Source organism: Mytilus californianus, unplaced genomic scaffold (assembly GCF_021869535.1).
Source record: "Mytilus californianus isolate M0D057914Y unplaced genomic scaffold, xbMytCali1.0.p SCAF_9, whole genome shotgun sequence".
In the NCBI taxonomy this organism is placed as follows: domain Eukaryota; kingdom Metazoa; phylum Mollusca; class Bivalvia; order Mytilida; family Mytilidae; genus Mytilus; species Mytilus californianus.
Genome location: NW_026262745.1, coordinates 98455754 through 98482590, shown reverse-complemented (window position 1 = coordinate 98482590; position 26837 = coordinate 98455754). Strand labels below are relative to the sequence as shown.

General features: G+C 32.7%; 1 protein-coding gene across 1 annotated transcript; it reads left to right on the top strand.

Annotated features, from left to right (window-relative positions):
• The first annotated feature begins 270 nt into the window (after positions 1 to 270).
• Positions 271 to 26837, top strand: LOC127716652 (uncharacterized). Its single transcript, XM_052222898.1, has 13 exons — positions 271 to 367; positions 963 to 1146; positions 2812 to 3004; positions 3490 to 3647; positions 4312 to 4476; positions 9796 to 9867; positions 11143 to 11325; positions 15725 to 15904; positions 17412 to 17605; positions 18920 to 19145; positions 21496 to 21600; positions 25873 to 25968; positions 26447 to 26837. The coding sequence occupies exons 1-13, from the start codon at positions 285 to 287 to the stop codon at positions 26729 to 26731; spliced, it is 2124 nt and encodes a 707-aa protein (XP_052078858.1). The 5' UTR covers positions 271 to 284; the 3' UTR covers positions 26732 to 26837.

The window sequence follows — 26837 nt, the reverse complement described above, 5'->3', positions numbered from 1 at the left end:
TAAAAGTGCTAATCCAAAAAAATTGCTAATCTGCAAAAAAAGAAAAAAAAAACTTAAATATTGACAACCGACCCAAACCAAGGTGGACTCAGGTGCTCTGGAAGAGTAAGCAGTGTTTGCTTCACTAATGAAACCTGTGGTGGTCATAAAAAAATTCCCTAAGTCACAATTAAAGTTGGTGTTAACTGTTATCAGCATTTTAAATTGGCCAAAATCGAGGTGTTGTTAACATGTTAACAGACCCCCTATTGCCCTCCCCCACCCCAGTGGCTGTCAAAGCCTTCATGATAGCAGACTTACCAAATGAATTGATAAAATTGTTAGAGAAAATAATCCTGGATGATAACTCAGTCTTCAGTGATCATAGGTATATACTTTTATTGCATATTTATGTCCTGTATCAGTATGTCTGTTTTCACTTATCATAGGTATATATTTTTGTAGCATATTTTTGTACAAAGTAATTGTCCTGGATATCTCCTTAAAGAAGTTACAGTTATTGTAGGTATTATATACTTATATTTATTTATTTTTATTTATCTATTATCTTGCTTTACCATTCTTGTTGATCATGAGCTCTTAACAATACTGAATAATTGCTGAAGTATGTAATTAGTATACTGTAAACCAACATATTTTTCGCGAATACTTTATTTTGCGTTTATCCCTTACTAGCTCATTTTCGCGGCGATTAAATTTCATGATTTTAAATTGGTTTGATGTATAGTTGAATAAGGCAAGATCCAAGTTTTACGTATTTGCAACGATTTATATATTCCCGTTATTTTTCTACTTGCAAAAAACGTGACAATTAATCTCTCGCGAAAATTAGATGGTTTACAGTGTTCCCTTTTTGAAATGCTTTTAACCTTGTGGGTTATTAAGAATTGTAAGAAACAGTTTTTCCACAAATAGCGGTTTTAACTGCATGTTAATGATTATAAAGTGTTATTGTTTTTCAGAAATCTACAAAACTTGTTGATCCTGACGGCCATTAAAGCTGACCGTACCCGTGTTATGGAATACATCAACAGACTAGATAAGTATGATGCTCCTGATATAGCTAATATAGCTATAAATAATGAACTGTTTGAGGAAGCTTTCGCCATCTTTAAAAAATTTGATGTCAATACATATGCTGTGCAGGTTTGTTCTATAAAGTTGTTTTTAGCTCACTTGACAATTTATGGTCCTGTGACCTAGCTATTGCAATCTTCCTTGGGATATGCAAAATCATGGCTAACATGACTTAAAATAGAACTTAGGGGTAAAAGTTGGCCAAGTTGCTCATCATGTCGTTTTTGTTACTAAAAACTCCCCCCCCCCCCCTAAAAATCAAATGGTAGCTCCCTAAGCAAAACAAGATCTATAAATTGGTAAATATGACTGAAATGTCAATTAACTTCTTAAGGGAGTTATTGCCCTTTAATGAATAATTTGTCCATTTTTAAATTTGTTTATACTCCCTTTGAAAGGAGGGGTATACTGGTTTACGTTAGTCAGTCCTTCCTTTCTGCCCCTCTGTGTGTCATTTGAACCATCCCATTATATTTTGATTGCACTTATTTCTGGTAATACAAGTCAAAGCCTCCTGAAATTTAGTATTAAATTGCATATAATAGATATAAGAAGATGTGGTATGAGTGCCAATGAGACAACTCTCCATCCAAGTCACAATTTGTAAAAGTAAACCATTATAGGTCAAAGTACGGTCTTCAACAGGGAGCCTTGGCTCACACCGAACAGAAAGCTATAAAGGGCCCCAAAAATGACTAGTGTAAAACCATTCAAATAGAAAAACCAACGGTCTAATCTATATAAAAAAACAAGAAACACTTATGAACCACATCAACAAACGACAACCACTGAACATCAGGTTCCTGACTTAGTACAGGTGCAAACAAATGCAGCAGGTTTAAAAGTTTTAATAGGTACCAACCTTCACCCTTACCTGAAACAATAATGTAACATCACAACATAGAAAGACACACTATAAAATATCAATTGAAATGGCTTAACTCAATCAAAAGACATATCAACACAAACAAGGGAACATACACTGAAGCATGCTATACTGTGTGATGCATTTTGCAGATGCATCACTCATCCAGTCTTACTGTTAACTGAATACATTCTTACATGTAGTGACCATAAAATAGTATAAAATTTTGTTCCCATTTTGTCAGTAACTACATATCAGAGCTTTCTAAAAGGAAGAAGTTCAATTTTTGCAAAATTTGCCCTTGTAAAGCACTGAAATGAAGTTATTTTTTTGTATTTATACTACTAGCACAACTATTTATATGAAATTTGTAGTATTTTGGCCTGATTGATCAGATAAGTTTCCATTCTAACATGGGAAAAAATATGTTTTATTCTATATCTGTAATTCAGTTTTTATGCCCCACATAGGGGCATTATGTTTTCTGGTCTGGCTTCTGTTTATTCGTCCATCCGTTCTTCCGTCTGTTCATCTGTCTGTCCCGCTTCAGGTTAATGTCTTTGGTCAATGTAGTTTTTGATGAAGTTGAAGTCCAACCAACTTGAAACTTAGTACACATGTTCCCTATGATAAGATGTTTCTAATTTTAATGCCAAATTAGAGTTTTGACCCCAATTTCACAGTCCACTGAACATAGAAATTGATAGTGCGAGTTTGGCATCCGTTTAATTTACTATGGACACATTCTTGTTTTATTTTCTTCATTTCTTGATAAAAACATTGATTGTAATATGTTATCAACCAAAAAGAATTCTAATACTGTTATCCGATGATAAACAGCATGTTCCAAATGATGTATTTGTATTTAGGTGTTGATTGACCATGTAAAGAACTTGGACAGAGCCTATGAGTTTGCAGAGAGATGTAACGATCCAGCAGTATGGAGTCTTCTGGGACATGCACAGTTAGATGCTAACATGGTGAAGGATGCTATAGATTCCTTTATCAAAGCTGATGACCCAACTAATTACATGAACGTAGTTAAAGTAGCCAGTAAAAATAGTATGTTTTAGTGTCACTTGCTTCATAGAGTTGACATTATGTAAAGAGTTTTGATGAGAAACTTCAGAAATTTTGTTGACACAAAACAGTGGGATTTTATGTACATAATATACAATTGAAAATATTTAAACTTGAAATAGAACCTAAAGACATGACAGTTTGAAATATACATAAAGAAATACTATTATCAAATGTAAGGCATAAAGTTTCAATAAAAGCAATTTTCTGAAATAATGCATGTATTGAGAAAACAGCTTTTCATGTACTTCACATTGTTTTAACTGACTAATGTTTTGAATTCTGTATCACTTATTGATGAATTTCTTTTAACACATGCAAAAAAATAATTTTCACGTAAGAAATGTTTTGAAGATAATTTAAAAGGTATACATTTGAATACAATTGAAATGATTGCTTATAAATGCAGAAATGTTGTTTTTTTAGTCAAATACTTAAAAATGATAGATCTTTTTATTTGTTTACAGATAGCTGGGAAGATTTAGTCAAGTTCTTACAGATGGCTCGTAAAAAAGCGAGAGAAAAATTCATAGAAACAGAATTGATATATGCCTATGCAAAGACAAACCGATTGGCAGAGTTAGAGGAATTCATATCTGGTCCTAACCAAGCCAATATCACACAGGTGAAGTAGAACATATCATTTTCAAATTTCTACCTAAGAAAATGCCTGTACCAAGTCAGGAATATGACAGTTGTTATCTATTCGTTTGATGTGTTTGAGCTTTTGATTTTGCCATTTGATAAGGGACTCTCCCTTTTGAATTTTCCTTGGAGTTCAGTATTTTTGTGATTTTACTTTTTTTTGTAGAATTATTCTATTTGATGAAACTTAACAATGAAAAATTAAAAATCATTAGAAATATGCATGAACTCTTTACAGATTGAATAATCACTAGCTGTTTTAAAATTTAAAAAGATGTGATTAAAGATAAAACTGAATCCATAGCCATATTAAGATCATTTTAATAGAATAAACCATTGAACATTATACTTGTGCACCTTTAAGCAGGTTTTATTTCTGTGATTCTTTTTACGTTCTCTGCTAAGTAGTTTCCTTAGTTGTCCTTCCTTTAATTGCTATACACTCAGTGTCAACTTTAAAGTATATTTGGAGTCACTCATATTACAGCAAGAATGAACGAAATTTAACTTGTTACTTGTCCATGTTTATAGGGTATTCTAGTTTAAATAGAATTCGCACTGAAAAAAGTTCTAATGTCTTGCTGATTGATTGACGTATTTATGAATTGTAGTTTTTATAACATTTAGACTTTCTGTAAAGACAGGTAGCAGACAGATGTTTTGATGACAAGATGTTTGAGTCTGCTAAGCTTCTATACAATAATGTATCTAACTATGACAAACTGGCTATTACCCTAGTCCACCTTAAAGAAAACCAAGCTGCAGTTGATGGAGCCAGGAAAGCTAATAGTACAAGAACTTGGAAAGAAGTAAGTCTTTCTTTTGACTGTATAGAAAATATGTGAAAGCACTTCTACTGTATATTTCATGCTATTTCATTTCTTTCTTGAATATTCTTTGATAATCGGCAAAATAAATAATGTGGAAATTGAGTTAATATAGTATACTAACATTCTTTACATAGGTGCTCATTTTTTAGCTCTACTGGCCCAATGGGCCAAGTGAGCTTTTCTCATCACTTGGCATCTGTCGTCCGTCGTCGTCGTCGTTGTCCGTTAACTTTAACAAAAATTTTCTTCTCTGATACTACTGGGCCAAAGTTAACCAAGCTTGGCCACAATCATTACTAGGGTATCTAGTTTAAAAAATGTGTCTGATGACCCCGCCTGCCAACCAACATGGCCGCCATGGCTAAAAATAGAACATCAGGGTAAAATGCAAGTTTTGTCTACTATTTTGAAAACCATTGTGAATGGAGAAAATCTTACAGGGCAGAAATGTTCAGATTGTTGAGCTCTACCAATTGTCCATATACTTCAAAACTGTCAGACGATTTCTTATAGGAGTTATTGGCCTTAAATGACAAATTTTTATTTTTTTTTATTATATTTTTGCCTATTATCTTGAAAACTATACAAGATAGAGAAAAACTTTAAATTACAAAAATGATCAGCAAGACAATTTCAACAAATATGTCTGCATTGTAGAAATCATCAGTCGATGCCTTATTAGAGTTATTGCTCTTTGATGACGATTTTTACCAATTTTTTGCGTTTTTACCTTATATCTTAAAAATTATAATAGATAGATAAAAACTTAAATAAGCAAAAATGATCAGCAACTCATGAACTACAATTAAGACAATATAGAGGAAATCATTCGAAACTCCTCATTGGAGTTATTGCCCATTAATGACAATTTTCACCCTTTTTATACGACCGCAAAAAATTTGCATTTGTATAATGCTATCATGTCGTCGTCGTGGGAGGCGTCGGCATCGTCCGAAGAAACATTTGGTTTCCGGGCAATAACTTGAGTTTAAGTGAATGGATCTCTATGAAATTCTACCAGAAGGTTCAATACCACAAAAGAAAGGTTGGGATTGATTTTGGGGGTTTTGGTACCGACAGTTTAGGAATTAGGGGCCAAAAACAAGCATTTTTGTAGTTTCCGGACAATAACTTGTGTGTAAGTTTATGAATCTCTCTGAAATTGTACCACAAAGGTTTCATATCACAAAGGGAAGGCTGGGATTGAGTTTGGGGGTAATTGCCCCAAATGTTCAGGAGTTAGGGGCAAAAAAGGGGCCAGAAACATGCTTTTTTCTAGTTTCCAGACAATTTTTGGGGGTTCTAACCTTGTATTAATATTTTGGATATTGGGCCCCATTTTTAAATTGTCTACATTGAGATCCAAAGGGTTCAAATTTAAACTGAATTATTGCAGCTCTATGATATGCTGAATCTTATTGTGCATTTAGATTTTTTTTATTTTGGACCCTGTTTTCAATTTAGTCCATATTAAGGTTTGAAGGGTCCAAAATTAAACTTTGTTTGATTTCAACTAAAATTAAATTTTTGGTGTTTTTTTATATGCTGAATCTAATCATGTTGTTAGATTTGGATATCAGACCATACTAGGTAAATTAAATGTCCCATTTCAAATTTTAAGATCTTTGACCACATTTATTTTGTGTCAGAAACCTATATTATGTCAAAAATTTGATCACAATCCAAATTCAGACAGTATCAAGCTTGAATATTGTGTCCAAACTTGCCCCAACTGTTAAGTGTTCAACCTCTACGGTCATATCAGGCTGTGCTTGGCGAAGCATTTTATTTTTGCATTTTGCCTTATATTATAAAAATTATAATAGATAAATATACACTTTAAATCACGAAAATGATAAGCAAGTCAGTCAAGACCTACTAACAATTAAATTTTGCTGATATAGTTAGTAGACTGTCACTCTTTATAGGAGTGATTGCCCTTAAATGAGGATTTTTTTTAACCCTCTTTTGTGTTTTGAGCAAAAATTAAAGAAGATAGAGAGAAAGTAAACAGACTAATAACCTAAACGGTACCAATCTTCTGCACCAGATGCGCATTTGACAATTTGCATAAAAAGATTTGCCACAAGCTTACTACAATCTTCATTTGCATGGTAAAATGGTTGCAGCAAGATTGCACCAAGTGTTACTTGCAAACTTGCGGCAATGTTTGCTGCTCGGTTGTACGTTGCAAACATTTGCCACAAGGATTTTTTGGGGTAGTGGTATTTTTTCCAATGAGAATAAACACCAATTTTGATAATTAATCATAATAAGTTAGGCCACACCAAATTGATATAATGTTATACAAAATCTGTTCTGAATGTTCCTATTATATTTTTTTTATCCTAAGAAAAGTTTTTTTACCGTCATGCTTTCAGATATATAGGAGATCAAGGAATAGTTAATACTATTGACATTCTACATTTTAATCCTTGTGTTGCCTTTTTTATTGGACTTAGGATTTTAGATTGCCCCCTTGGTATATAAATTTCTCTCTTTCTTTTTTATTTTGATAAAAATTTTGTCTGAACACAAGTTTAAATTTAGGGCCAAAATCACTTACCCCAAGATAGTTTGTATAATGATAAAAAATGATTGAAATAGTTTCAAAATGAGATCAGAAAAAAGATGAGGTAAAAACAAATATTGGGGATCCCCTTAATGGTGCATCAGCTACGAGATAAAGAAAAAACAAAAATTATTTTTTTTGTTCAATTATAGATGAAAGTGATATAGTGGAATAATAATTTGCTTTTAGCTGCCAGTTTGGTTCAATTTTGTCAAATAAGCTAAGAAACATGGCTGATGAATTATTCATTTGCAAGTGAATAATTTGACCTCATTGAAACTGTATTCATGTAACCTTCTATTTTACCCCTTAGCTAGCTAGAGATGGGTTACGCATGAATTTGGCGTGTTCAGTTATTAAAAGGAAAAGAATGTCAACATTGAAAGTAAAACAAGGGTAAACCATTTGATTGACTGCCTCGATCCACAAAAACTCATTCTTGTACAGGTAAAAACGATGATTAACATAATTGTTGAACCTATAATATGAAATCAAACAGACCTAGAACAATCCAATTGCACGTGCTAGCTATCTATTTATATCTATATTTATGTTTATATCAGGTTATTTGACTGTCGGCAGTCTTCGTAGATCACAATTTGACAGCTGATGCCCCTTTAAAAGTGACAATTTAATCTCAGTTATCAAACAAGGAAAAACAGTTGAGTTGACATTTCTTAGTTAGAAATAAATGTAGGTGGTGTGGCTTGATTGTAAGTGAGACAAATGTCTACAAAAGTTTACCTAAGGCCAATTAAAATTAATTGATTGATTTTCATCCCCGCCCGCCCCTCTGAAATCGTCCCGCCCCGATTTTTTTTATTTAAAAAAATTTACGATTTTCGGATTTTGTTCATTTCCGTTACCGAAAACCATCGATAATTTCGTTTCATTCATAACTTCCTGTAGCAAATTTCAGTTTTCGTATTTCTTCGAGTAATTTAACCAAAATGATTAAGCCGAAATATTCTGCTGCTCTATGATGACAGCATTATCTTCCGAGAAAAGGGATTGCTTACGAGAAGGGCATAAAATATACGAGTAACAGGCGGTGTCCAAGAACGCAAATCGCGGTCAGTGATTAGAAACCTGTGGATTTTTTTTTATACAATGACTTTGTGTCAGGAAATTTGTACTGTGAATGATATCCAAAGCACAAAAATCGTGGAACACATTGCTGCAATAAAACAAAAATGACTGGGATAAGGAAATTGACACAAGCACGAACTTGTGCGATCTAAGACCATAAATTGAGTACAAAAAAGTCGGCCAACGTAATGCTATGTCTCAAAACTTTTCCAGATACACAGGGTTATCTGTACTCCGAGTAAATTTTGAGGTGAAAATGTAACCATTTTATCCAAAGGGTCCACATAAAAATTGGTTTCTAAAGCCGCAATCACATGTAGAACAGTGGTTGTCAATCCAAAATCTTTATTAAGAATTTGAAAAATTATGTAGAATTCCTTATATATACATGATATAAGCTTAATATTACCCTTGCATATGAACAGTCTGATTGAAACCAGCCCCCACTATCTACAAAGGCAAATGGATAGTGGGGGCTGGTTTTAATCAGAATGGCATATGACATGTATGAAGAACACGTCACAAAAGGGTTTCGGAGGAAATAAAAATTAAAAAATAAAATCCTCCCACCCGCCCCATTTTTTTCAAAAATTTGGATGAAAATCTTCTAATTAATTTTAATTGGCCTAACTGTTGATAATGCTCACTTAAATAACAAAATTCTGCTAGAAAAACAATCTATTAGTATAAGAGACATTTTAACCACGTCCATGTACAATGTATTTGCCCTTTCAGTACTTCAAAGAGGTTTTAAGGTGGTACCTAACACCTTGACTAATATTAATTTGGCTCGTTTAATTTTCATAAAATTTTGACAAAATGTTTACTTTGACCCTTTGATAAAAAAATAAAAATTTCAAAAAATTTGAACCAACCACTTTATCAGAAAAATTTCATTGGTTATATAGCAGTTTGACAAACACTAATTTTGATCATTGAGAAGCTTAATATTCCCTTAACAATAGAACGTGATTAAAACGTTTAGCTGATTTTTACAGAGTTATCTCCCTGTAGTGTTAGGTACCACCTTAAAACAACTGCTACTTTGAATAAGACATTTGTAAGGAATTTATTTAATGTTTAGTTTGTATTGCAGATGTTCAAGTCAGATTGGCTGGATTACACCACCGATGATGCTTATTAATAGGTTAAGTGCTTTCAGGTTGTTTTCTGTAACTTTAATTCAGATAAATATTTACATATTATATATATAAAGGGTTCTGAAAACAAGATTTTAAAAGGAAAATTATCATATGGAAAGATTAATAGTCAGAGCTAATTAAGACATAAATAAGTCTAATTTTGCTTTTGGCACATAGAAATTATTAAAGTAAAATTTAAGGAAATAGCAATAAGTATCTATTAGCATGATTAGTAACTGCATTTCTTATGCACATAATTTGTAAGCTGCATAACCATATAACTCTAGCTTTACTATATGCTCAAAAGTTTGTTTTTTTTACATTTTAAATGAAAAATACTTTACCATTCTTAGCTTCATTATTATTTTTAAACCAGAACCCCAGACACTTTAATTAAGCTATAACTTTCCAGCTATATTGACCATTATAAGTATCCTATAAGTGGTGCCATGGTTAACTTTAAACTTAAAAACTAATTTGATTATTTTTACAAAGGGTCCCAATGGTAAACCTCTGACTGGACAAGGAGCAACTAGTGGAGAACCACAAGAGGAAGACTTGAGCATGGTAGTAATAATTTATTTGTGCATGTATTTCATAAGTTATTCCACAAAAAATGTTATAAATCTGTCTGTTCAGCTTGCCAATGTTCATGCTGTTATGGCAATTAAACAGAGGGAAAAAATCTGATGTGACTCAAGAAGAATGTAGAAAAATTAGTTCTACCATATAATGAACCTAGTTTAATGTTTTGTGGTTGTACAAGGTGTGCGAGCAGTTTTTTTTTTTAAGGACAGGCACTTTATATCATTCCTATGCAATGCATTATGAACTGTTCAACCAATGCTTTTAAATGTTAATTTGTTATTACAAAATTGAAATCAAGTTTAATATTGTTAATTTTCACTTGTGCCATGCAGGAGTTATGGCCCTCTATTGCATAAACAATGACAGCTGTAATAAATGAAATAAAAACATGCTTTCCTGCCAATTAGACATTAAGCCCACGGGGGATATAGAAATACTGGGAGTCCATCCGTCTGTCTGTCTGTGCGTCCATCTGTCCGGTCTTGTTAGGGCTCTCAGTGTACAGTTCTTGCCAGAATTTTATGAAACTTATATCATAGGTTTATATCATCAATGTCTTAGACCAGTTGGAAAATCAGTGCCGATCAATTATTTTTAAAGATTTATGCCCCTTGGAAACATTAATTATATGGAAAATTGCGTTGTTAGCGCTCTCATGTGTACAATTCTTGCCAGAATTTTAATCCAAAGAAATTAATGGAATTGGTGCATTTCTTCTATTGTTAAGTATACCGGTATTTAAAAAGTTTTAAAATTGTTCTTACTTTTCATAGAATTAGACATAAAAGGAAAAACTTTAAAAAAAATTTTGATGTAGTGAAAAAGACTCGCCATGTAAATGTCAAACAAATTTTCAGTTATGGGCCTGACCTCTAACATCAAAAACAAATGTTATATTATTACTTTTTTATGGCAATATTAGGCAACACATACATTTATAAGTTTATTCTTTGGACTCATTCAGTCTTAAATTTTTTAGATTACAATATAGAACAAGAAATAAAACTTTTGTTATTATCTCTTTATCAATTTTTCGCTCTGTTTTTATAAAACATGTATTTTTTTCCTAAAAATACACTTAAAATCGATTCACTAAAAAAAGAACTCTGTAAATTTTGGGCTGCTGGTAAATTATTTGTAAAATGTTACAAAAAAAAACAGGTAAATTATTTGTAAAATGTTACAGAAAAAAACTGGTTTCAAGTTATTTTTGTGTGGCCTTAAGATACAACAAACACTTATCTTAATATTTAGGATACTGATCATTTTGATGAGATGTATGAGCATGGGTTTGAAGAAGAGATGGAAGATTTTAGGAAGTCAGTCACCTTAAGTTTAATTTGGATGAATCATGATTATTTTGACTCAAAGATTTTGTCAAAGGCACAAGGCGAATACAAATATTACAAGACTTTGGAAAGGCAATGGAAGCAACAGGTAAAATTATAATGTAGCTAGTGTATGTTTTGCATCATACATTTATTAATACAAGGAGATGTGGGGCAAAGGCAAATGAGACAGCAACTCAACCACAAAAATAACTAAACAATACTTGGAGGGCAACATATGCAGTCTTCAATGTGTCTTTATATATAATATTTCAAGCTCCAAATCATCTTGAGTCTATAAAAGTTGTGAATAAATGAAAAGATTATCTATCAGATATGCCATCAAATCCAAATTCTCCAAATAGCAAAAAACATGATGATATGACAACCCCTCTTGAGACAAGCATATGCATAAGTTACAGGATTTTACTTTTTTTTTTAACCAACCTTACCCTTTCAAATTCCATCATTGTATCAACATTCATTGAATGAAAAAACATTATTCCTCTTGAAGAAAGAATCTTGCAATCTGAATGGTTAATTACCCAAGTGTAAATAGTACACTATCTTGGGTATGAAATTTTGCCCTAAAACTGGCAAAATAAAAAAAATAATAATTAGGGAACGACCATTAAACTTCAAAGGGGGAGGGGAGTGTTATGTTTTTTCCCTTAAAAAATATTCGGATCCCCAATGTGATGAAAAAAAATATTGTAGTCAAACAGATGACCAAAAACATATATTCTGAATCCAGATTTTCCCCATACCGTAAAGTGTTAAATTACGAAAAAAAATAATTTGATTGATAGTGTAAAAAAACTTAATAAAAATGTTTGCGCTTTGCACGAAAAAAAATTCTGACTCTGACAAAAAACCATAACCCCCCTTGAAGTTAAAAGGTTGCTCCCTTTAGTAATATTTAGCTATGAACAGCAACATCAGTGTAAAAATGTGTGTCAGAAGTTTTTCATCAGAATTTTTCATGTTTACACACCCCTACATAAAATTGAATAAAGCCAAATGATGGTTTCATAAATAATAGATTTGTTATCATCATTTTTTGGTGTAATCAGGGGTGTAATAAATTTTAACACCTGTGTAAAATTTCATACACACCTGATTATACCAAGATAACTAACAGTATTATTTCTTATAATTATGTCATGCGTGTTGTCAAAGAATTAATAAATTGAGCTGCATCGGTATTAGAAATAGATCTTATGCAAATGAATATCAATACATCTGATAACCTATTTCGGTTAATAAAATCTAAACAGAAAGTCTGTAACTGTTTGAAAATTGAGTTGTTATACGAACCCCACAACACAGACCAACATCCATCTTTTATTTTGTAGTTGAATGTTCCAAAATCAATCAAAGTCTTATACATGTACATCTACACGTGCACTTGCATAAGGTTGATTTCTATCCAATGCAGCTCAAATGATAATTTCTTTGGACTAGCTCTGTCAATCTTTTTTCAAAGCACTGGTTTCAGATAGGAATGTCAGCAATTTGAAATGCCTGTCAAGAAAGTTTAAAATTGAATGCATTTAATATTTACACAAAAACATGTTTTGTGATTTTTGTTCTCATGGTGGTATTTAAAAGATTATACCTTTACTTCATTTCAAAGATTTTCCATTGATAAAGGTGATTCAGTTGAAAATTTACTCTTGATGATGATTTTCACACTGAATGCTGGTTTCTGTTGGTGCTTTACTCAAATACCTCTGTTTATATTCTGGTGATTTACACACAAACCTCTCTCTATATATTCTGGCGGTTAACACAAACCTCTCTGTATATATTCTGGTGGTTAACACCAACCTCTCTGTATATATTCTGGTGGCTGAAACAAATACCTCTCTGTATATATTCTGGCAGTTAACACAAACCTCTCTGTATATATTCTGGCGGTTAACACAAACCTCTCTGTATATATTCTGGCGGTTAACACAAATACCTCTCTGTATATATTCTGGCAGTTAACACAAACCTCTCTGTATTATAATATTCTGGCGGTTAACACAAATCCTCTCTGTATATATTCTGGCGGTTAACACAAATACCTCTCTGTATTATAATATTCTGGCGGTTAACACAAATACCTCTATGTATTATAATATTCTGGCGGTTAACACAAATACCTCTCTGTATATATTCTGGCGGTTATCACAAATATCTCTCTGTATATATTCTGGCGGTTAACACAAATACCTCTCTGTATATATTCTAGCAGATAACACAAATACCTCTCTGTATATATTCTCGTGATTTACACACAAACCTCTCTCTATATATTCTGGTGATTAACTCAAAAACTTTTCTCTATATATTCTGGTGGTTAACACAAATACCTCTCTGTATATATTCTGGTGGCTGAAACAAATACCTCTCTGTTAATAATCTGGTGGTTAACACAAATACCTCTCTGTATATATTCTGGCAATTAACACAAATACCTCTCTGTTAATATTCTGGTGGCCGAAACAAATACGTCTCTGTTAATATTCTGGCGGTTAACACAAATACCTCTCTGTATATATTCTCGTGATTTACACACAAACCTCTCTATATATTCTGGTGATTAACTCAAAAATTTCTCTCTATATATTCTGGCATTTAACACAAATACCTCTCTGTATATATTCTGATGGCTGAAACAAATACCTCTCTGTTATTAAATATTCTGGTGGTTAACACAAAAACCTCTCTGTATATATTCTTTAGATTTACACACAAACCACTCTCTATATATTCTGGTGATTAACTCAAAACCTTCTCTCTATATATTCTGGCAGTTAACACAAATACCTCTCTGTTAATATTCTGGCGGTTAACACAAATACCTCTCTGTATATATTCTGGCGGTTAACACAAATACCTCTCTGTATATATTCTGGTGGCTGAAAAAAATACCTCTCTGTTAATATTCTGGCGGTTAACACAAATACCTCTCTGTATATATTCTCGTGATTTACACACAAACCTCTCTCTATATATTCTGGTGATTAACTCAAAAACTTCTCTCTATATATTCTGGCATTTAACACAAATACCTCTCTGTATATATTCTGGTGGCTGAAACAAATACCTCTCTGTTAATATTCTGGCGGTTAACACAAATACCTCTCTGTATATATTCTCGTGATTTACACACAAACCTTTCTCTATATATTCTGGTGATTAACTCAAAAACCTCTCTGTGTATATTCTGGCAGTTAACACAAATACCTCTCTGTATATATTCTGGTGGCTGAAACAAATACCTCTCTGTTAATATTCTGGCGGTTAACACAAATACCTCTCAGTATATATTCTCGTGATTTACACACAAACCTCTCTCTATATATTCTGGTGATTAACTCAAAAACTTCTCTCTATATATTCTAGCAGTTAACACAAATACCTCTCTGTATATATTCTGGTGGCTGAAACAAATACCTCTCTGTTAATAATCTGGTGGTTAACACAAATACCTCTTTGTATATATTCTGGCGGTTAACACAAATACCTCTCTGTATATATTCTGGTGGTTAACACAAATACCTCTCTGTATATATTCTAGCAGATAACACAAATACCTCTCTGTATATAATTATATTCTGGTGATTAACATTAATACATATATATACAATATATGTACATTAGCGGAAAATATAATATTTATTTGTATGCGCTTTAGAAACAGGATGAAAAGCAAGGCTCACCGAGCTTTTCTCATGTTTCGTAGCGAGTACAAATGAATTTTATATTTTCAGACAATGTACATTTATTATTCTTATCCTGAAATTTACACCCAAAACTTGAAACTTCAGTTGTTAAAATCTAAATCATTGTCTTTTATTTTTCAAAGAAATCGAGTTTAAACGTGGACCGCGAAGAGGACCCCAAAATGAATTGTTACACATAAAAGAAATATCTACATTACAGCCTGCTCAACATGGAAGCGGGGTAACAGGAGACTTTATTTATACAAGTACAAATACAGCAAAAATTTATTTGTGTGTCTGTTATTTGTACAATAGTTGTCTGATTGCAGGATAAATCTATGTACTGGTATATGTTTCTAAATAAGTGTTTCTCATGCAAAATCAACAACAATCACCCTATTTCACTTTTATTCACTATATTCACCACAGAGGCTATTCTTTGACAGAATCACCTGGGGTCTATTTAAAACAGTCAATCCTGGAGACAATTGTTCATGAAGGGATTGTTTTATTATTTAGTTAAAACTTTGTTTATTTAATATTTTATGGTGTTACAAAAAAAATAAAGAAATGGTCATTGGAATGCTATATTTGTGCAATATCAATTTCACGCTAATCACTTTCCTTCACAATAATATAAGGAACTATTAAGGAATGGAAAATAAGTTGTATTTATGTGTAAACACTCTAATGGCTATATAGCTATTATTGTAGTATTTTATAATAAGAGGAAGTGATCCAGCTGCAGTATCAGTCTAATTCAAATGTTAAAATGATGCTTTTTATTTTAAGAAAAAAGGAGAAGTACCGGATGGAACCGTAGCCCAGTTTAAAGAATTGCCGAAAACCAGACCTATTTATGCAGTTATTACTACAATACTGGATCAGGCAAGGAAAACTGAACATGCAAAGGCTGCAGCAGGGGAATATGTTAAACTTAGGAACATAGAACATAAAATGGCACAAAAGCAGGTAGACGTTTTGGTTTTTGTTTTGTTGTGATGCTGTTTTGTTGTGATGCTGTTTTGTTGTGATGCTGTTTTGTTGAGTTGAGGTACAATCCTTCATTCCTTTTAATCATTACTGTGGATTCATTTATTTTCGTGGGTATCAATTTTCATGGATTGTGGAAAACTTGTATTTACGTGGATATTTGATTTCGTGGTTTTGCCAATCTCTGCATATAAAGCCTATAGAACATTTGCTATTCTTTGAACATTTAAATTCGTGGTTCACCTGTACCCACGAAACCCACGAAAATTGGTATCCAACGAATAATAATGAATCCACAGTATAACCCTAAAAAGTTCCTTAGCATAAAGACTGCAGATAATTGTGGCTTCCATTAATTTACCTTCAAAATCATTTTCTTCTAACATTTAAAATATTGTTATGCCCCCACCATAGGCAACAGGGGCACTAAGTACCGTACACTTGACTGTCTGTCCTTCCCTCTTTCTGTCTTTCCGTTCTTCAGTCTTTTGGTCCTTCCATCCGTCCCATTTTTGTTTGTTTGAAGCTTCAAAGGTTGGCAAATTCTTGTTTCATCAGTGTTTGATAACCATTTTATTTAAACTGACCAAGGCATAAAAAAAAAATAATGTAATTTCTGTATGTTTTAACCAATATATACTTTTTGTCTCGCCTTGACTGAGTCAAAAAGTGACACATAGGTATGCTGTTTCCGGCGTCATTGGCCAACAATGTAATAGTTTGCATGTGAATAGGTCTAGTCTATGGTGAACCACTAGTCACTACAAACATTACAAATGGATAACATGTGGACATTTCATTCTGTATTAAATATCTAGTATTTGTTCAATTATCTTAAATCCACTAATTAGCAGTAAACAATCATTAACAAATGTGATAAACTGCCAAAGCACTAGGTATTTAACTTAATCCCATTGTCAGTTAATTAGTGTTACACAATCAGGTAACAATTTTACCGGAAACGCCGGTAGGCATGAAATTTGGAAATTTTATTTTTTTGAAAAGGCAGAGGGGTGCATTCTTTTACTTTGGAGGGCAGAAGGGCGGGGGTAAGGGCACCAAGGGCGGGCTGCCCTTCTATTTAGGGCAGGCGGGAACACTGTAGTGGTAGGTCAATGATATTTGGTAGGCAGTTGTATCAGCATTTGCACATCTCATTACCATAGAGATTACTTGGCCCCACCCCCTCAGTCATGGTCTATTGACTTTGAAACTTTTGCTTAGTTTTCATGTATTAGTTTGTGATTAGGTCAGTTTATGGAGAACCACTAGTGGTAGGTCAATGATATTTTGTATGCAGTTAAATGAGCATTGGCATATCTTATTTCCATGGGGATTATTTGGCCGGCCCCTCAGTCATGGCCTATTGACTTTGAAACTTTTGCTTAGTTTTCATGTATTAGTTTGTGATTAGGTCAGTTAAAGGGGAACTCAAGTGCAAGTGCTCGATCAAAAAAATTATTTAATCAATATCATTTCATTCTAGACTCCGAAAGATATTGATTTAGATGATAGAGATGAGAATTCTTCACTTAAAAAGATGGCTGAAAGATACAGAATGCCTAGCAGTCGTTCCTTCAGACAGGCAGCAGAATTTAAAATGGTTCCTTTGGAAGAATACAAACAACTGAGAGGAACAATAGAACATCAAAGAAACCAGAATTCAGAATTAAGCAGCAGGTAGTTACATGTATTTTACAAGCTTCACAACAATGTTTTAAAATGTTAAAAGTGTTTTGTCTAACAGCAATAGCTGCTTGATATCTGTACTATCTCATGTGGGTATTTAATTTCATTTTAATACTGAAACATCGGACATTAATGCTTCCTTTTGTTTAATATAAATTAAAATATATTAAAAGATGATCATCATGATTATTAAATTTTGGTAGTCCTGAAGTTACAGAGACCTTTTTGTCTATATTTGGTGTATGGAATGATTGTAAGGTGTACATGTCCAACTGGCAGGTGTCATCTGACCTTGACCTCATTTTCATGGTTCAGTGGTCAAAGTCAGGTTTTGGAGTTTTGGTCTTTTTTTCTAATACTATATGCAATAGGTCAACTATATTTGGTGTATGGAAATATTTTATGATGTACATGTCAGTCTCTCAGGTTTTATTTGACCTTGACCTCATTTTCACGGTTCATTGCCCAGTGTTAAGTTTTTATGTTTTGGTCTGTTTTTCTTAAAATATAAGCAATAGGTCAACTATATTTGTTGTATGGAAGGATTGTAAGCTGTACATGTCTGCCTGGCATGGTTTATCTGACCTTGACCTCATTGTCATTGGTCAATGTTTAGTTTTCTTGGTTAAATCTGTTTCTTAGAAACTATAAGCAATAGGTCAACTATATTTAGTGTATTGAATGATTGTAAGGTGTACATGTATTTCTTGTTTGGTTTATATGACCTTGACCTCATTTTCTTGGATCATGTTAAGTTTATGTGATAGTTGTAGTAAAACTTTACATTTAGGACTATCAACATAATATCAATGGTTAGTAAAGAAGGCGAGACATTTCAGCATGTACACTCTTGTTTAAGACAACACTTTAGATTTTTTGATTGTATGTTCTAAATATCAACACTTAATTAATAAACATGAGATAGGAAAAATAGGACACTAAGTTGGTCTTTATTCGATGGTACGGATGATTTAAATATTAATAAAAGACTTTGTAGTACATATATTTTTGTCATCTGAGTTCCATCCTGGTTAATCATTTACATCAGGCTTTTTTCTTAAACCCTGAACACTTTTTTTTACCCTGACACTTTATAATCTTTTATATGAGTTAATTCCCCTTCCAGGATCCTAATCCCACATACAGTATCTATGGTAACCTGCCGTTGTGATTTACAAGTTGTTGTGGTCAGTTTAGTTATCTTTAGCTTGATCTAAATATATGAATAACTTTTTATTGGGTATATATACATCCTTTAATAGGCAATAGCCATTATATTAAAATAGGTGATTTTGTATCTTCAAGGTTGAGTGGAATCACAAGCCAGCAAATAGCAGATGGAGAAATATTTACGGAAATTGGAGACCAAAATAAACCAAGACAGCTTGGTCAGAGATTCTCTGAGGTGTTTGAGGATACATGGTCAAATGCTTATGAAGTACTGAAACCAAAAAAACCTGAAAGTAAGAAAGAGGACGAGAAGGAAGAAATGGATGAGAAAACAGTTGATATCTTACAAAATGTTGTAAAGGTATGTAGGTGCTAATAATAGCTTTAGATATTGTACATTGCTATTGATTTAAAATCACATATATTTATTTTAAAGTGTAATGTGTAAGAGTGGCTAGCTCATTCCTCTGATAAACATCTGGTTGTCTCACCTACAACGAAAGTCATGGAAAGCAAGACATAGGGATTGCTTTTCCAGGGAAGGCTGTGGCTTTGGCAATGGCTGCAGCGACAGGGTCAACAGTTGTTTTCTGCTTAAGTTAGTTTGCTAGGAATTACTTGGGTTAGATCATTGATAATTTGTATGAAGATGCATTACTATCAGTAGATATAAGTTTGACGACAATTTTGAAGCCCTGCCCCCTAGGCCACGGTAGAGTGACTTTGAATTAATTAGCCATTTTTAATGTTATATTTTCTGCTTAAGTTAATACGTTTGAAAGAAACCACTTGATATAGATCAATGATATTTTGTATGAAGTTACATTGCTATCAGTTCATATCAGTTTGACAACTTTTTTGAAGCCCTGCCCCCTAGGCCATGGTCCAGTGAATTTGAATTAATTAGCAATTTTAAATGTTAAGTTTTCTGCTTAAGTCAGATTGATATGAACTACTGGTGATAGATCAATGGTATTTTGTATGAAATTACATTACTATCAGTACATATCAGTTTGACGACTATTTTGAAGCGCTGCCCCCTAGGCCATGGTTCATTGACTTTTAATTAATGAAAAATTTTCAATGTTAAGTTTTCTGATTTAGTTCGTTTGATAGGAAATTCTTACAATAGACAATATTTTTTATAATGTTACATTGCTGTTTGTTCATCTCAGTTTGTCAACCATTTTTGTGGCCCTACCCACTAGTTGGTCCAGCATGACGTTGAATTAATTAGCAATGTTGCTGTCCATCAGATTGTATTTATCTGAGTTTTATGCCGATAGGCGAGACATATCTCTCTATTATTTTTATTTTTTTTATACTCGTGCAAAAAAATTTTGGCAGATATATAGGGATTATTCTGGCCATCTGTCTGTCCGTCTAGTCACCTGTCTGTCTGTTAGGGGGTTGTATACAAAAAGTATCATGTCCATCTGTCTATAGATAAGAAGATGTGGTATGAGTGCCAATGAGACAACTCTCCATCCAAGTCACAATTTGTAAAAGTAAACCATTATAGTCTGTCTATTTGTCCATGTACCTTTTAACTACTTCCAATAGGTAGTCTTACATTGATTTTACGTGATTTAGTCAAATTCTACTTTTTGAATTTATCTTGGAGTTCGGTATTTTTGTCATTTGTAATGACTTGAATTTTCATTTTATTCACAAGAGTTAAGTTTTCGATAAGCTGTGTGTATAATTTTTTTACTTTTTGGTCATATAGATCTTAAACTGTTTCGGTTCTTACGCATCCATGGCTTTCAAATAGTTGGCTTTGAGTGTTCCTGATGAAGGTTAAGGATGTAGAAAATTTATAACATTTTGTTTTAATTTTTTTAGATCATTAATTTTTGGTTACTATTGCATTAGTGTTCCACATGTTTTACATGGCATTCTTCCAAATTTAGTCACACCATGTGACTATGCAATTGATATTGAGTTTAAATGTCAGTTTTAGTCTTGAATAGTGAAATAGGTATGCTAATCAGACATTATAATTTTTAAACTTTGATTATAAAAGGGAGATAACTCAGATATACTGTGGATTCATTAATATTCGTTGGATACTAATTTTTCGTGGATTTCGTTGGTACAGGGAAACCACGAATTTAAATGTTCAACGAATTACAAATTTTCTAAATGGAATGTCTGCAGACTTTTCCAAAACCACGAGATTAAATATCTACGAATATGCAAGTTCTCCTCAATCCACGAAAATTGGTACCCATGAAAATGAATGAATCCACAGTAGTAAGTTTTTTATTATAAAAGGGAGATAACTCAGATAGATTTAGTTTTTTTATTATAAAAGGGAGCTCAAGATGACTCAGATAAATTTAGTTTTCTGATAGAAATCTTAATAAATTATCAATTTTTTATGTTACTAAATCTAGCAATGAATCCTGAGTGTTTGGCTTAAGGATATTTCAATGCTTAAAAATAACTCAAAACTATAAGAATTTTGCACAATATGGGACTTGAAAACATTAAAATCACTGATATATAATTTTTAAAAACAAAATTAAAATGACAATTAAACTAAATTTTGGCGAAGTATGTTATAATCTTTCATTCTTTGTTCATATTCCTATGAATTATTGTTCTGTGATCTTTTAGATAGTTAAAATGTAGTTGGTTTATATTCATTGTAGCTGTAATCTAGAGAAACATTTATTAGATTTAAACAAAGGTGTTTTTTTTTGCAGGCCATTTATGAATTCTGCAAGAAGGTTGCTGATAATCAGGTTAATAAACTCATGATTGGAATGACTCCACCCATATTTGATCCAATGAATACAAAGAAAGAGCAAGTAAGTAGTTATAAAAATGGAATATAACATCCTAATGTTTACGTTGGTGTTGCTTATATATATAAAATTTTTCATGGCTCCTATTCAAGGGAATGATTTTATATTTGATCTTGACAGTGCTGGGTTGCAGCGAGTAAAAAGTTTTACATCAGCCATTTGTTTAGCCACTTACTGTTTGCAGATAGTAAGAAATTTTACAACACTCATTGTACAAAGAAAAAAAAACGTTTTCCTGGCTTCTATCATGTCATGTCATGAAGGAAAATGGTTTAATATTTGATCTGCAACTTGATAATGTTCAGTTGTAGCTATTTAGCAAATTATCCTTCCAACATGCAGCCACTTCCTGTTCACCAAATTTGGAAATTTTACTGTATTACAAGGAAAATTTTCTTCAAAGTTTTCTTTGCTTCAGTGACACTGAGAATGATCAGTTATGCTGTAATAAACATGTTAGATGGGCGGTAGGAACACATGTCATCCCTAATTCCTGAAAAAATTCTTTCCCAGACCCTGAAAAGTGAAAATCCTCAATTCTGCAGAAATAAAGGCCCAATTCTGATGTCCCAAAAAAGGTCATTCTGCCCCTCATGTTACCACAATCAATTGCATGAAGTGATCCAGGTCCAGACACGGTATTGCTCTTGTCTAGCAACCCAATGACCTCTGGTTTTATATTCATTTTCAGGAGTCCTGAATGAACTAGCCAAATATATCACTAAAAAAAATTCACTGATATAACAATCCTATCTGTTAAGCAATTCATTTTCCTGATGTCATGAAATTTATGTACTACACATTTATTAATTGGCTCACCTGACCTAAAAGTTCAAGTGAGCATTTCTCATCACTTGGCATTTGTCGTCCCTCGTCGTTAACGTTTACAAAAATCTTTTTCTCTTAAACTACTGGGCCAAATATAACCAAACTTGGCCACAATCATCATTAGTGTATCTTGTTTGAAATGTGTGTTTGATGGCCTTTTCCTGCCAACCAACATTGGCCCACATGGCTAAAAATAGAACATAGGGGTAAAATTCAAGTTGGTCTATAATCTTGACAATCACTATATGAATGGAGAAAATCTATCATGAGGGAAAATGTTCAGAATGATGAGATCTACATATTGTCTATTTCCTTCAAAAATATCAGACGACTTCTTATGGGAGTTCTCGCCCTTAAATGACAAATTTTACCTATTTTTTATCAAGTTTGCCTACTATAATAGATAGAGAGAAACTTTAACATGTTTAATGTACCATAATTGATCAACAAGACAATATCTATAAATAAGTCTCATGGTCGAAATTGTCAGATGATTCCTTATTGGAGTTATTGCCCTTTATTGAAGATTTTTATCAAATTTTTGGTGCTTTTGCCTTATATCTGAAAAACCATTATAAATATATATAAAATTAAAGAAGCAAAAGTGATCAACAAGAGACGATCTACAGATTAGTTTCCAATCTAGAAATCATCTGACAACCCCGTTATTGGAGTTATTGCCCTTTGATGATGATTTTTACCATATTTTTTACGTTTTTCCGTAATATCTGATAAACTATAATAGATAGATAGAAACTAAAATAAGCAAACAATGATCAGGAAGACTTGATCTACAAATAAGTCAAATTCTGCCGAAATGTTTTGGTTACTCTTTATAGGAGTGATTGCCTTAATTTATTTTTTTTTTATCCTTTTTTTGGTGTGTTTCAGGCAAAAACTAAAGAAAAGAAATAATTATAAGCAATACAAGATAAACCATTTTTTTTTTGTCAAGAATTTTATTCTAGTCTACAATGTTGGAGAGAGTGCATTGTTAAATATGCTCATAGACATATATAGGTGAGCTACACAGCTGCTCTTTATATATAAATAAGAGCCTCTAGTTTTTATACGACCGCAAAAAAATTTTTGTGGTCGTATATTGGTATGACGTTGGCGTCGTCGTCGTCATCGTCGTCGTCGTCGTTGTCTGGCGTTTTCCGAAGACACATTGGTTTTCGCACTCTAACTTTAGTTTAAGTAAATGGATCTCTATGAAATTTTACCACAAGGTTCAATACCACAAAAGGAAGGTTGGGATTGATTTTGGGGGTTATGGTACCAACAGTAAAGGAATTAGGGGCCAAAAAGGGGCCAAAAATAAGCATTTTTGTAACTTCCAGACATAACTTCTGTGTTAGTGTATGGATCTCTCTGATATTGTACCACAAGGTTCCATATCACAAAAGGAATGCTGGGATTGATTTTGGGGGTAATTGCCTCAAAATTTTAGGAATTAGGGGCCAAAAAAGGGGCAAAAAGCAAGTATTTTTCTAGTTTCATGACAATAACTTGTGTGTAAGTGTATGGATCTTTCTGAAATTGTACTACAAGGTTCCATATCACAAAGAGAAAGCTGGAATTGAGTTTGGGGGTAATTGCTGAAACGTTTAGGAATTGGGGGCCAAAAAGGGGCCAAAAATAAGCATTTTTCTAGTTTCCAGACAATAACTTGTGTTCAAGTGTATGGATCTCTCTGAAATTGTACTGCAAGGTACCATACCACAAAGGGAAGGCTGGGATTGATGATGGGGGTAATTGCCTCAAAATTTTAGGAATTAGGGGCCAAAAAGGGGCAAAAAACAAGCATTTTTCTAGTTTCAGGACAATAACTTGTGTGTAAGTGTATGGATCTTTCTGAAATTGTACTACAAGGTTCCATATCACAAAGGGAAAGCTGGGTTTGAGTTTGGGGGTAATTGCCCTAAATGTTTAGGAATTTGGGGCCAAAAAGGGGCCAAAAAACACATTTTTCTAGTTTCCAGACAATAACTTGTGTTCAAGTGTATGGATCTCTCTGAAATTGTACTGCAAGGTACCATACCACAAAGGGAAGGCTGGGATTGAGTTTGGGGGTGATGAATCATAAGGGGGTTCAAAAAATTTGGGGGGCGGGATTTTTTTTCTTTCCTTTTTTTTCTTTTTTTCCTTTTTTTTTTCTTTTAAAATTTTCCATTTTAAGTTGGTTATTTCTGATTTATATTTAAAAGCAAATAATAATGATATGGAAGGAGATACACACCAAACAGGATGTGTAAATTATTATATAATAAGTATTGTGCAATAGCAAGAAATTTTCAATTGCACAGTATTGCACAATAGCAAGAAATCTTCAATTGCACAGTATTGCGCAATAGCAAGAAATCTTCAATTGCACAGTATTGTGCAATAGCAAGAAATATCCAATAGCACAATATTGCACAATAGCAAGAAATTGTCAATTGTACAGTATTGCGCAATAGCAAGAAATATTTAATTGCACAGTATTGTGCAAAAGAAGATACTTCGTATAAATTGCTTATTTCTTGACCAATTTCAATGGGGTTTTATTCTTGAATTCTTGGGGTTCTTTAATATGCTGAATCTAACCGTGTATTTAGTTTTTGGATTTTGGGCCCCGTTTTTAAATTGGTCCACATTGAGGTCCAAAGGGTCCAAAATTAAACTTTGTTTGATTTCATCAAAAATTAAATTATTGGGGTTCTTTGATATGCCGAATCTAACCGTGTATTTAGATTCTTAATTTTTGGTTCCGTTTTCAAATTGGTCTACATTAAGGTCCAAAGGGTCCAAAATTAAACTTAGTTTGATTTTAACAAAAATTGAATTCTTAGGGTTCTTTGATATGCTGAATCTAAACATGTATTTAGATTTTTGATTATGGGCCCAGTTTTCAAGTTGGTCCAAATCAGGGTCCAAAATTAAACTTTGTTTGATTTCAACAAAAATTGAATATATGGGGTTCTTTGATATGCTGAATCTAACCATGTATTTAGATTTTTGTTTTTGTGGCCCTGTTATCAACTTTGTCCACATTGAGGTCAAAAGGGTCCAAAATTAAACTTTGTTTGATTTCATCAAAAATTGAATTCTTGGGGTTCTTTGATATGCTGAATCTAACCATGTATTTAGATTTTGGATATTGGACCATAATAGGTGAATGTCCAATTTAAAATTTTTAAGTTCTTAGACCACATTCATTCTGTGTCAGAAACCTATGCTGTGTCAAATATTTAATCACAATCCAAATGCAAAGCTGTATCAAGCTTGAATGTTGTGTCCATACTTGCCCCAACTGTTCAGGGTTCGACCTCTGCGGTCGTATCAAGCTGCGCCCTGCGGAGCATTTTATTTTGTCATGAAACTCAAAAATGTAAATTTATCATACAACTTCGGAATTATATTGCAAGCGATTGAATGTTGAACCACTGATTTTGTACATTGCAGAAAACAGAAGATAAAGAAACAATCGCAAAAACAGAAAAAATGGCTCAAGACTACAGAAAAGCTGTTGCCCCAGCTACCCTTCCTATCCTCAAACAGGTAATTCTATACATTCAAAAGAGAAAGTTCAGAACTTGAGACTCTTTATTTTGTATGAAACAACAAACCAGACTTAACTGTTACCTGTAGAAAGGAGGTGAGATCATGCGGGTTCCTTAGATTTTTATCTTGTACTTTTTAAAGTTTATATTCAGAATTCTTATTATATTCTTTAGAAACTGTTATTATAGTGTATTTATTTTATTTAAAACATAATATATATTTAGATATGTTATAAGTTATTTCATGATATCTACATTAACTTTTGAGTATATAAACAAAGACATTGGTGTTTCTGTTGGGACAAAGTGTAAAGAATCCACATACATGTAGATTTACCCTCTAGAAAATTTAAAAGCTAGAATGTGCGATTAAGAAAATCAGCTAATTTTTGTTGTTGTTTCTAGTATATACTTGAATATTTAATATTTTTAATAATCAAATACCTATTTTTATGTTTTAATCTTGTTTGTTTTAGAATGTTCTTACACAAGAGTTGCAAGGTAAGGTACTACCTGCAGACATATCTATAGGCAAAGAACTAACGGAGTATGTTGATAACTGTGTAAATCTAATTTGGTACATGTGTATGCAACAACCACCAATGGAAATCGTCTGGGGAAAACCGGGTGAAAAGTTCAATAAGGAAATGTTCCGCTTCTCAGGAAAGAAAGGAACAAAGTTTAGGCTTACAGTTTGGCCTGCAGTTTTATATCATAAAGAGGGAGCTTTAGCTGCACCAGGTTATGCAGTTCCAGAATAAATAAAGAACAATAAAATGAATTCAGTCGTTAAGATACAATTGTTGTGATTATATATGTATTTTATTATTATAATTTCAAGGGATAATAAAACATTTGTATAGTTTA